General features: G+C 34.3%; 2 protein-coding genes across 4 annotated transcripts; one reads left to right on the forward strand and one right to left on the reverse strand.

Annotated features, from left to right (window-relative positions):
• Positions 1-1,004: 1,004 nt before the first annotated feature.
• On the forward strand, positions 1,005-2,088 carry LOC115620812 (transmembrane emp24 domain-containing protein bai). The gene is made up of 5 exons (XM_030514238.1): positions 1,005-1,227; positions 1,293-1,413; positions 1,478-1,548; positions 1,617-1,743; positions 1,812-2,088. Exons 1-5 carry the CDS (start codon positions 1,048-1,050, stop codon positions 1,931-1,933), a joined length of 621 nt encoding a protein of 206 aa, XP_030370098.1. The 5' UTR covers positions 1,005-1,047; the 3' UTR covers positions 1,934-2,088.
• Positions 2,089-2,115: 27 nt separating this feature from the next.
• On the reverse strand, positions 2,116-12,440 carry LOC115620811 (inositol polyphosphate-5-phosphatase A). Of its 3 annotated transcripts, XM_030514236.1 has the most exons (9): positions 12,147-12,440; positions 11,846-12,070; positions 11,594-11,773; positions 11,348-11,520; positions 11,195-11,282; positions 10,976-11,131; positions 10,660-10,917; positions 4,114-4,150; positions 2,116-2,528 (listed from the first exon to the last, which is right to left on the reverse strand). In XM_030514236.1, exons 1-9 carry the CDS (start codon positions 12,339-12,341, stop codon positions 2,275-2,277), a joined length of 1,566 nt encoding a protein of 521 aa, XP_030370096.1. In that variant the 5' UTR covers positions 12,342-12,440; the 3' UTR covers positions 2,116-2,274. The 3 variants fall into 3 exon arrangements, with proteins under 3 accessions (XP_030370096.1, XP_030370097.1, XP_030370095.1); XM_030514237.1 differs by lacking the exon at positions 4,114-4,150 and having other exon boundaries at positions 2,342-2,528; XM_030514235.1 differs by lacking the exon at positions 2,116-2,528 and having other exon boundaries at positions 2,644-4,150.
• Between the last annotated feature and the right edge of the window lie 306 nt (positions 12,441-12,746).

The following is a 12,746-nucleotide window of genomic DNA, read 5'->3' on the forward strand; positions in this document are numbered from 1 at the left end:
GCGACATCCCTTTCATTCTCTGTTAATAACTCTCTTTTTATCTGCATTTATCAATGCAAACAGCAAAGCTAAAGCTGCAAACATAAATGCACTAATTTATACAAATCATTTACTAATTCAAGTTTAACTAATTGAACAATGTTATATTCTCCATGTTATATCTTCCTACATACTCCAAACGGTATACAAGATATTTAGATATTTTTACAAATATTTGACGATAAATTATACTTTTTTTATTTACATTATTGTATAATAAAATGGATTCTAAATAACATGGTTAATTTAGAGCAGGTTAATCATTTATTGCAAACAATTGTTCTAAGCATTAAAGAACCTTGAAATAAAGAATGCCTTTTGCTGTGCTATTTCCACTGTTCCCAAATCACTGCTAACTATGCGTTTTTAGTTTTACCCACAAAGAGCGGGCCACTCTAGCATTCGACTAATATTAAATTTCACTGCCTTTCTCTGAAAGTTGGTGAACTAGCCGACAATATTCGTATATTCTATTATACATATACTAAATATCACTAGTGTTATTTAAATATCACTGAAATTTAGCCGTGACAGTAACAAATCAGTGATATTGCATCTAGTGACACTCCGTTATAAGAAACGTTTCTTTAAATAATACCTATTATATTTTACATTTCTTTAATTAGAACCGACAGCTTAGGTGCCTATTTCAATTCGGGAAATTCTCATCCACCTTATTAAAAAGATCCAGATATCCTTTGATGTGTGATCATTTTGAGAAAAAAGTGTAGAAATTATAATAGAAGTATAGAAACACTATTCTTTTAGAGTAGCAAGCAAACAATATAGTCGAAAGTCAAATTTGTATATACGTAATCTTAACCGTGACATTTTATCTGTTACACATGGTACATATGTGACATAAATACTTTCTTGTCACAGTGATAAAGGAACACATACAAAAATATTGCTCATCTCTGTCTAGTAATAAGAAGAAGAAATCTCAAGCCACCTCATCTTTATTGGGGCTGCCTAGTTTGCTTTGTTTTGTATTCATAAGTGCGGAAAATGTTAGGGTCAATATTGGTTTTGTTTACAATTTATGGCTTTATTTTGCCCACTAATTGCGTGATGTTTCATCTGTTGCCCAACACGCAAAAATGCCTAAAAGAGGATATTCAGGCGAACCAACTTGTTATGGGCGAATATGAAGTGTCCGACATGCCGGGGCAAGTCATCGACTATATTGTAAGTACAAAATAAAATACTTGAGAGATATATTTATAGAAATGTTTAATTTTACTAACTTGAAGGCACGCGATACAAAAGGGCACATACTGTCACAGAAAGAACACATTACCAAAGGAAAATTTAGCTTTATGTCTGAGGTGTATGACACGTACGAAATCTGCTTTATTTCAAAGGTGCCACCACGTAAGTCGATATGCTGCCACATGCACAAGTGTATAAAACCAATTTTTTTTATTTTGTTTTAAAGATCAACGAGGGATTGCACAGGAGGTGTCTCTGATAACAAAAAAAGGTGTTGAGACCAAAAGTTACGAAGGAGTGAGTTTACCCAATATACATATAAGAAAAAACATGGGGTAGTAATAGTCAATTATACTTTTACATAGATTGGAGAAGCCTCGAAACTCAAGCCTTTAGAGGTTGACCTAAAACGATTGGAGGACCTATCTGATTCGATTGTTAGAGATTTTGCGTTGATGCGCAAAAGAGAAGAAGAGATGCGTGATACAAATGGTAAAAAATCAATAGTTTTTTTAATATATTATGACATTGCTAAGATAATTATTCTTTACTCTTTGCAGAAAAGACTAATAGCCGTGTCCTCTTCTTCAGTATTTTTAGTATGTGCTGTTTGCTCGGCTTGGCTACGTGGCAGGTTTTGTACCTTCGCCGATATTTTAAAGCTAAAAAGCTCATTGAATAGTTAGAGATGGAAGGATGATTGTTTTTGGGGTCGATTTCAAACGTTTCTGGACTATAAAGCTTAGTTTTTTATTCGTTCTGCAGTGTTGAAATTACCATGCAAATAAACCATGTCCGCTTATGTATGTTATTCGGCCATTTTTCAATTCGAGTAAATATCGTTTTTATATGAACACTAGGCAATTATATTTTTTGTAAGCAGTTTTTATATTTAACGTCATAATTTCTGATTTTACAATTACACACAACTACAATATTTTTGGTTGCAATTTTTAAAATATAACACACAGCTCAATACATATGTATGTATGAAGTAACTTATATGTTACGTAGCAGACCAATCTAAACCGTAGTCTCCTTTAGCAAAGTGGGCTTGTTCTCAATTATCTCGCCCTTGCATTCGCCTGCATTTCCTTCATCCTGTATGGGATCTTTGAATGCAATGGATTTTACCGCAATATAATGGGACTTTGAATGTAGCCTCTCTTCCACATGCGATTGTTCCATCCATAAAATTTCATCTCCAAGCATTTCATTCACTAAAGCCTTCAACGACTCTGGAACTTCAATTGAGCACATGGAAGGAATCGATAACCCTACAACAACAATAATAGTCTTATGTCAGGAATGTAAATTTTATAAGTTTTGTACTACCAAAAACCAGGATAAGGAAATAAACAAAACTTAAAGGAAATAAAAATTTATTTGTAATACAAATATTTTGTTTATTACATAACACTTACTAAAAAAAAAACACTACATAACAATTTAAAAAGCAGACCAAAAAACAAACGTTACATTTAATTTCTATATTGGTTTACACCCCTTATTTAGGTGGAATTAAAATCTGTATAAAATTAATTAGTTTCTTGCAGGAATACTTTATCCTGCATAGTGCACGGTAAGCTGTGCCTGAGGAAGGTGTCAATATTTAGAAGGTATGTAAGTATTGTGCCTAACTGGTATGAACACACATTAAGTATGTGTACATATGTACTATAAGTGCATCGTTAGATAGATGGCTTTGTGTACAAAAATTGAATTTAAGTCGCTGACATGCGATAATAACACATATGTAGTAATTAAATACCTTGAATACTTTCGTAATAGTTATGGCACATTCAAATTGCCTAGCATAACGATTCGTACGATCTCATTTGTTAATGGTGATATACAAATTCATTACATAGTATTACTTAACTGATAAATAATTATAAAAGTGTAAATTAAAATGAAGAACGGAAAATCTTTGCTAATTTTTAAAATATTTAATATAGAAATGCTATTGAATATTGCAGCATTTAGGAAGAAGCTTTAAGTCGCGTCTCTGGTCGTTAGTATTTCCAATAGTAACTCTGCTTTCGTTTTCTGCAGACATATTATTTATAGACAAACGTTGTAAATCTTCTAATCGTGACTTAAGTTGTCCAGGCGTTACAGTACCCCTTAACTGATGTTCTCTGCTGTTGGTTTGAATTGATGTTTCCACCTTGGTTAAACCAAAGACGTTGTAGTTGTCCTGAGTTTTCTTGTTTTTAAATACGCCGTTAGCCAGACCTTCAGTTGCTACAGAAATCTGCAAGCTTGGTGATATGCGTCCGACCGGACTTGTACTTGAGGTGGTTGTGGAGATACTATTTACATCTGGGTATGGCGAATGAGATTCGATACTTTCGGGAGTATAGGGATCATCAAGCTGATAATCGAAGGGAGTGTTGAGATGCTGTGTATCGATTCGATTCACTATTATGTTTTCAGAGAGGATTACGCGTTTTGATATTAATTTGTAGCGATGATCGAGTGATTGCTTTTTAATAATATTGCGACACACCGGACAAATCATTCCGTTGGCTTCGACTGTTCCATAATATTCAGTTTTCAAGGTACTACTGTTAGATAATTGTGAACATATGCACACATAGATATTATCCGAATCAATTATATTAATACTAACAGCAGAATGATTGGACGACGCGTTCTCTGAATTCACATTTCGACTAGGACTTAGTAGGTCCTGATCAACCGTTTGTAAGTGAATTGAGCTCTTGCGACTTAAACTTCCTGCTAAATTGCTTGATGTAAGCTCCGTATTAACTTGCATTTCTTGTGCAAACTCCGAGAATTCGCAAAGAAGTTTATTGTAAGCCGTACTTGTATGACAATTGCGTTTGTTATAAGTACCTTTGTTTGGTTTTAGATGAACTGTTAGGTAAACGGGCTATATTACAAGAAGATAAGAAATCGTACAGGTATATTAGAATATACATAGAATAATACATACCAGCAGAATATTAAACAAAGAAATTTTTTTAAATATCTACAACAATAAGTGGCGAAATTCAATTGAAGGCAATATTTAAAACATAAAATATTACACAAACATTTGTTTTAATATTAAAAGAGTATTTTAATAAAAAAAAAAAGAATTAAGACTCATTCATTTGTAGTTATTCCTTTGACTCAAAATAATGTTCCTTAACGTAGACACAACGTGGTAGTTATACTCTGTACATGATATGTATGTTTGTACTAGGTTTGCGGGAGCTGAAAAATGTAACAGGCAGAAGGAGGCGTGGCAGACCTCACAAAGTATATATATTCTTGATCAGCGTGACAAGACGAATCGATCTAACCCTGTCTGTCCGTCCGTATGAACACGTGGATCTCAGAGACTATAAGATTTAGAGACACCAAATTTTGCACAAAGATGCCTTATGTGTGTACGCTATACGAGCTTGTTTTATTTTTTCGATTTTCTCCCCACTTCCCCCTATGGGGGAATGTACAAGAACGTGAAGAGAGCGTGGCAGACCCCACAATGTATACATATGTATTCTTGATCAGTATGACAAGACAGTCGATATATCCCTGTCTATCTGTCCGTCCGTCTGTATGAACAACTGGATCTCAGAGACTATGAGGGACACAAAATTTTGCACAAAGATAGATGAGATTTGTGAATACGCAGAAAATGTGTATTTTGGAAATTGCCCGCAATACCTGATTTTCCATAACACCCGTATTTCTTGGAATTTTTAATTGAAATTCGGAATATCTGCCCAGTTATATATGTACAGAGTATTTCAAAGTCGGGACACCCGACTTTTGCTTCCCCACTTTTTATACCCTGTACCCAAACGGTAAAAGGGTATATTAGTTTTGTGCGAGGGTATGTACAAGTACACAAGCACGCATAGACACAATTCTGATGTTAATGTAAATGTATGTATGCGTGTATGAAATATTTTATATTTAACTAGCAGGTATTGCCCGTCTTAACCCGGCTCAATATGTTTCCAATTGTATTTATTTTGTGTGTGCATAACCTACCCATATGTTTTCACCTTAAAGGTTACCAGTAGGAAGGCATTTAAGGTATTTAAATGAACATTTTCTGTTCTTGACAAAAAATTGTTCAGTAGTCCGTTACATTTTTGTTCTTGACAAACTATTTCGTTAAACGAACATGACCACTATAACTAATATTTTTTAAAGCTCGTTTTCCCCCCGTTGGAGCTAGAATTTTCCAAAAGCCTTACTTAGTGTGCTCCTACACTATGATGGATACTATGAAACGATACTTGAGTCCAAATTTAAATTCACATTTGAGTCTTTTCGTGCCATATTGAGTCAATACGGCCACGCACAAACTCGGAATATGAAACACGGCACTCGTGTCAATGCCGTGCAGCGATGAGCCACGATCAAAAAGCACTGGCACCGATACCATCAAAATATCGAAGTTTGAATGCAATAAGCAGAATATTTAAATAACAAAATCTAATTATTTATTGACATCAATAAGAACAAATCATATACATACATACATCTGCCCGCAATGCGAAGCAGAATATGCGTAGCTCCGTTATTCGGTTTCTGCTTTACTATCGCTTACGCAGTCGTTGCCTAGCGACGGTAACTGTAAACTTTTGGCGTTTTGCCTTTGCAATTAACATTAAATGGTCAAAACGAAAGAAGAAGAGCGAGCTAATGACTTGCAGTTGTTGTTGTTTTTAGAGCATTATTTTTTTTTTACAATCAAACAATTGTGTTCGATTGCCCAATGTGTACATTAATACGAATGTACATACATGCTATATTCATACACAGGCATACATACATATGTATGTACATATGTTTCTCTTTACTTTTTCAACCGTACGTAGAGAACCGCACACATAGACACGAACTGTTGCTTGTTGTGTGTGTGTGTATGTGATGTCCCCAACTATTTGATATTTGTTGTTGCTGCATAAAGTTATTAATGAAAACACTAATGCCAAATGCACTAAACAAAGAAAAAATTACTTTTAAAAATGTTATATAATTTTCAATTAATTAACATTTCTTGGTCTGTCAGTGCAAGACGAATGTACATACATACATATGTAGATACATATGTACATAGATGTGCACATACATATGTATCTATGGACATTCACACATTAGTGTCTCACATTTTGCTTTGGCTATTTCAATCGTTTGCACGCAACTACACGAACAGCTGTTTGTATGTGTGTGTGTGTGTGTGTATGTATACTTAGTTGTCCCCAACTGTTTGATATTTTGTATTGTTTGTTCTGCCTGCCTTTGTAAAATGCATGTTTTGAAAATCCTTGAATGCAAAGTTGTAGATTTAGTTACGTAGATTACATTATCCAAATTTTAAATCGATCGGACTAAATTTATAACAAAAACTTTTCATTTGAAATAGTGAATAAATATTAAAACCCCAATAATTCAAGCTCCAACACAAATTTCGAAAATCCGAGTATGCAGTTTTGTTTGTATCCTTTAATTGATTTTAGAAACTAAGTTTTAAGTCGATCGGTTGAAAAATGCAAACAAACTTTGGAGCTCGTTTTCCCCCCTTTGGAGCTCGAATTTTCCAAAATCCCTTCTTAGTGATAGGATACTTGAGCCCAAATTTCAGCATCCTAGCTTTTACCGTGTGGGCTGTGGGCTGTTGACGCGGTTTCCTTTTGTGCCCCAAGAAAACCCCAATAATTCAAGCTCCAACACAAATTTCGAAAATCTAAGTATGCAGTTTTGTTTGTATCCTTCAATTGATTTTAGAAACTAAGTTTTAAGTCGATCGGTTGAAAAATGCGGATTTTTCAAACAAACTTTGGAGCTAATTTTCCCCCCTTTGGAGCTCGAATTTTCCAAAATCCCTTCTTAGTGCTCATCTACACCATGATAGGATACTTGAGCCCAAATTTCAGCATCCTAGCTTTTACCGTGTGGGCTGTGGGCTGTTGACGCGGTTTGCTTTTGTGCCCCAACATTTTTTTTACAGGAAAACTCCCATATTTTAGGCCCCAAAAAAAATATCAAAAAACCAAGTATACAAGAATTGGAATTGGAGTATACAAACTAAGTTTGAAGTTAATCAGATGAAAACTGTAGATTTTTCATACAAACGTTGGAGCCTGTTTTCCCCCCTTTGCAGCTCGAGTTTTCTAAAATCCCTTCTTAGTGGGGACCTAGACTATGAAAGGATACTTGAGTCCAAATTTCAGCTTCCTAGCCTTTACCGTTTGGGCTGTGCGTTGATCACCAATCAGTCAGTCAGTCAGTCAGGACAAACTGTTTTATATATATAGATTGAATTAATTAATTAAATTTGTTTAATATATATATATATTTTTATACTCTGTACATGAAATGTACAAGAGTATATTAGGTTTGCGCGAGCTGAAAAATGTGACAGGCAGAAGGAGGCGTGGCAGACCCCACAAAGTATATATATTCTTGATCAGCATGACAAGACGAGTCGATTTATCCCTGTCTGTCCGACTGTCCGTCTGTCCGTCCGTATGAACACCTGGATCTCAGAGACTATAAGAGGTACACACACCAAATTTTGCACAAAGATGCCTTATGTGTGTACGCTATACGAGTTTGTTTTATTTTTTTGATTTTCCCCCCACTTCCCCCCTATGGGGGTTTTCCCGATTTTCCATTTGTATAATCGCCTATATCTCGGAGACTATAAGACCTAGGAACACCAAATTTTAGTCCAAGATGCCTTGTGTGAATACGCAGAAAATGTATATTTTGGAATTTCCCTCCCTTCCCCCTCTCCCCAGCAAATGCGATTTTCTCTAACTCCCGTAATTCTTGGAATTTCGAACTAAAATTTAGCAAATACTCCCAGTTAGTTATTATGTGTCTGTATGCCAAGTTTCACTATGATAGACCGATTTAACAAGAAGTTATAGCCATAAATATATTTGCTGCTGCAGCGCTGCCCAAGCGCTGCCCACGGCTGTTGTTGATGTTGCTGTTTAGTTGACTGCGAAAATGCTTACACAGACACAAATAGACGCGCATAAACATATGTACATACACTCACATAGACGCAATTGCTTTGTATATGTGCAATTATATACCCTTTACTTGAGTTCGAATACCGAGAAAGGTAAAATCGATCAAATTTTTTTAAATTTTCTTATTTTTTTTTTCTATAATTATTGTAAACATATGTACAGAGTATTTCAAAGTCGGGACACCCGACTTTAGCTTTTTTACTTCTTTTTTTTGTGGGGTGGTACAGGGTATTTAAGAGTTGAGCCTGCTCGACTTTAGCGTTCCTTTCTTGTTACTACTTATTTATGTATTTTAAACTTGACACTAGTCCTCATACCCAAACGGTATCTGTACTAGTTTTGTACGAATGTATGTAACACACAGAAGTCGTGGCAGACTCCCCAAATTAAATATATTATTGATCAGCATGACAAGACGAGTCGATATAGCCATATCCGTCTGCCTGTCCGTATGAACGCAAGGATCTCCGAAAGTATAAGGGCTATAAAAACCAAACTTGGTATCCAGGCTCTTTTAACCCCAAGAAAGTGCAAGTTTGTTTTTGGATTAACGCAAAGATTCCAGAATGTGTAAGAGCTAAATTAATTAGGTATTTTATTTCTACTGCTGTTAGTGATTTTGCATAACTTTTTTTGTTTTTACTCAAATTTAACAATTAGGGTACAAACATCGTAAGCGCTGAGACGAAGCTGAAGATGAAAAACTGTGTACAAGCAAACATATAAACACGCTCGAAAGTGTTCATAGTGCTTGCGAAGACGAAGCTGACGCTGTCAGAGCTGGAAAAACATTGATATTTAGATGTTTTTGGGGGAGGAACATCGATTTATCGATGCGTCCAATCTCTGCTAACGAATTTTCAATAAATTTTTATTGATGTCTATATATAGCGCACTTTATTTTGATTTGTCTTCTTATTTGTAAAACTAATGGTTTGTATTAAATACAAAAGGTTTCAAAACAAACGATAGTTTCACAAATTCAAAGAATATAACAAAAACCAAAGAAAGTACTATAACATACAAAAATAACAAGAGAGAACGCTACAGTCGAGCAAGCCCGACAGTGTAATACCCTGTACCCAGGTAAACTTCCGTCACTGAGTTATATGCGCCCATAGCAGCAGCAAAAAGAGGAAGAAGAGCGAACTTGTTGCTGCAGTTTGGGGGGGTTGTACTGGCGAGAATTTGTTTCGCTAATAACTTTTCTTAGAATTGACCGAATTTGATAATTTGATAATTTGATTTTAACCAACAGTAGATAATTATATAGAAATTATGTGTGCAAGGTTTGGTTTAGGTAGCATTTGAAATGTGGACGCTATTGACGAAATTCTGTAGCGGGGGAAGGGGGGGAAAATTCCAAAAAATAAAATAAACTCGTCCTTACTCGGACCTAGGAGAATCTGGATGCCAACTTTGGTTATTCTAGCTTTTATAGTTTCTGAGATCCTTGCGTTCATCCAGACGGACAGACGGACGGACATGTCTAGATCGATTTCTCTCGTCATGCTGATTCAGAATATATATACTTTATGGGGTCGGAGATGCTTCCTTCTGTATGTTACATACTTTGCACAAACCTAATATACCCTTTTTACCCTACGGGTACAGGGTATAAAAATTCAGTGATGGGCAAGTAGCAAAGAACATCAACCATCGAGAATAAAACATCGATATTTAAAAAAAAAATTGTGACGAACGAAAATAAATACGCTTCAAATTCGTCTTTCACTATGAAAACCTGTCAGCTTGCTCGCAACGCAAGCAATGTGGCTTTGTGTCCTCATGTCAAGCTTTGTTGTGATACATATGTATGTCAATTGTAATGGAAGTTATAGTTATAAATGTAATCTCTGTGAATGCTCTACTAGCAGAGCAGGTTCCCGCAAACCTAATACGCTCTCGTACTTTTTAGGTATACTCTGTATACAAATTTCCCTCAACACAAAAATAAAGTGAGAGTTAGTTCGGTCAAAATATTGAATACCCTGTGTATCTTTATGTTCAGTTAACTTTAACTTAAGTTAACTGTTAAATAATTCATCTAATTTATAAAAAGAATTCTAAAGAAATATTGAATAGCAAGTTTAACGACTATATAAATGTATATATATATATATATATATATATATATATATATATATATATATATATATATATATATATATATATAGATATATATATATATATATATATATATATATATATATATATATATATATATATATATATATATATATATATATATATATACATATATATGCTTACAATTCCTAGTGCTTCTACATACCTTTTATAATTAAAATATATGATTATATTTTACAATTCCCCTATTTTCGGCAATGACTTTTAAATGAATATAAGTAAAAAAATAAATAAAGAGTTGCATTACCTTATGGTCGCCCATGCACACAGCCTCTCCGATCAAGTTGTATCTTTTTTGATAATTCATCTGTTCCCAATCCTCGGTTAATACATCTTTTACATGAGGACTCATCAAAATGCGATCACACCAAGACGGACAACGCGTTGACATATAATCAGTAGGCATTTCGGGATCCTCCTCAAAGGGATATGACGGAACAAAGGTTATTGGGTATTCTATCAAAATATCCTTGAGTGGCTCCAGTTCTCTATCAAAATTCTTTAACTAAAAAAACCATCTTAAACTCATTTAATCTCTATGCAAACACAAAACAAAACCTTACCCAATCTTCCTTAAATTTTAATTGATGATCTGCATGACTAAATTCCTTTTTTCCCACTGTAAGTACATTGTTACCAGTGATGTTGCGATAGTGGACTTTAGTGTTTTCATTTTTCACACTTTGGACGCGATGTATGGTTAAGTTTTGAGTTAACTCCTTTTTTCAGAATGCAAAGTATTGTAATAAAATAAAGCGAAATACGAAGACTTATTTACTTACTTTTACAACACCTTCAGTGTCACATCTAAAATTAAAGTCTCCAAATAGAAAAAACGGTACTGTGCCATTTTTATCATCCAAGTAGAAGCTATTTTTTAAATACAAGATTATTTTAAGCAGACAGGTACGTGTTATCAAATATAAGCATTTTACCGTTCCAATGTGTGTACCAAGGCTCTTCTTCTGGTCTTACAGTAAACAGATGGAAATTCTTCACATGCAGCTAAATTTGATGCATCATGAAATAAGTGTATGTTGACTAGATCAATAGCAGTACCATTAATTTCCCACCGGGTTCGCATAAATCCTTTTCGGGACCATTTGCACTTAATTGAGTAAAAAAATACAATTCGTTACATTGTATATATATAAAACGAATAAACGAGCATATTTAAGTACTTCTGGAAAAAAATGTTGAGGAAATTTAGATTTATCCTTGGTTGGAATCGTTTCAATATTGCCAGAGTAAACGTGCTTATCTTCAGTTTTGTTTAAATTGTTCTCCCAATCATGCGTTAAGAAGTTCCAAACCCGTAGACTTTGCAGGTCTGTGTGAACAAAGTACATGTTTCCTAGCGCCTGCAATAAATATATACATATAGCACATCCATCCATATGTTGTATGTATTTCAAAAAGGCAAAGCCACTTACTGTGAAGTGTTCAGCGGACTTAAAATCTTCATCCATATAAATTCGCACAAATGTGTAATCCGTCATAGAATCGCATAAAGACTGAATGAATTCCTGAACGAATTCCATTGACTTTTCGTATGTTTTCCCGCCCACCTCTTGAAGATGTAAGCCCACAAACATTGGTTGGATTTCTGATACCTTTGATAAAAATTCTTTTAGCCATATTTGTTGGAGCCTGGACGGCTAAAAGCAAATTCCACAAAGTATATTATTAATAAGTAAATGTATAAACACACATAAAAAATTGTTGATTACTTACATCTTCAAATAAGCTACCCACATTTGCTGTTACTAGCAGTAATTTAGTATCGCATTTCGTTTCCATTTCCTTTTCGTTTTTTACCATAAATAAATTAAACTTCTGTATAGATACATATGCATGTACATACATACATATGTACATATATGGTTCAAGTATGCGAGGATTAGGCTGGAATGGCTGTGCTACATGCATACAAATTGTTTATTTCAATCAATAATTGAATGGACCGCAATGGATCCAAAATGTAAGTACATATTTACTTAAGCATTTCCTATTAGCACTAGCGCAACTATTCAGGGCTACCGAATTGTTAAATAAGAATACTCATATGCGTGTATATTTTTTGTGAATATTGTATACCAAACATACTAGCACATTGCCAAAAAATATACCAAAATGATGGTATTATTTGTCATAAGCTATTATATTTTGCCGCACTTTATATCTCTCTTATACAATAAATTAAAAGACCCTTGAACTCTAAAATATAAGTTAAATAGGCTGTGAGTTCTTCACAGTTTTTCAAGTAGGAGATATTGCAAATTAACTAATCATAGATATTATTTGGCCTGAATTATAGTTGACTGGTACACAGTA

This window comes from Scaptodrosophila lebanonensis, unplaced genomic scaffold, assembly GCF_003285725.1.
Source record: "Scaptodrosophila lebanonensis strain 11010-0011.00,11010-0021.00 unplaced genomic scaffold, SlebRS2 tig00000024-arrow-pilon, whole genome shotgun sequence".
In the NCBI taxonomy this organism is placed as follows: Eukaryota; Metazoa; Arthropoda; class Insecta; order Diptera; family Drosophilidae; genus Scaptodrosophila; species Scaptodrosophila lebanonensis.

Excerpts from the sequence above, each read along its gene's own strand:
- LOC115620812 (XM_030514238.1), top strand. The coding sequence starts at position 1,048 with ATGTTAGGGTCAATATTGGTTTTGTTTACAATTTATGGCTTTATTTTG. Across the intron at positions 1,228-1,292 it reads GGCAAGTCATCGACTATATT|GCACGCGATACAAAAGGGCA; the intron begins GTAAGTACAAAA and ends ACTAACTTGAAG. Across the intron at positions 1,414-1,477 it reads TATTTCAAAGGTGCCACCAC|ATCAACGAGGGATTGCACAG; the intron begins GTAAGTCGATAT and ends TTTGTTTTAAAG.
- LOC115620811 (XM_030514235.1), bottom strand. The coding sequence starts at position 12,341 with ATGCATGTAGCACAGCCATTCCAGCCTAATCCTCGCATACTTGAACCA. Across the intron at positions 12,071-12,146 it reads TGGGTAGCTTATTTGAAGAT|CCGTCCAGGCTCCAACAAAT; the intron begins GTAAGTAATCAA and ends ATTTGCTTTTAG. Across the intron at positions 11,132-11,194 it reads ACACTGAAGGTGTTGTAAAA|GAGTTAACTCAAAACTTAAC; the intron begins GTAAGTAAATAA and ends TTCTGAAAAAAG.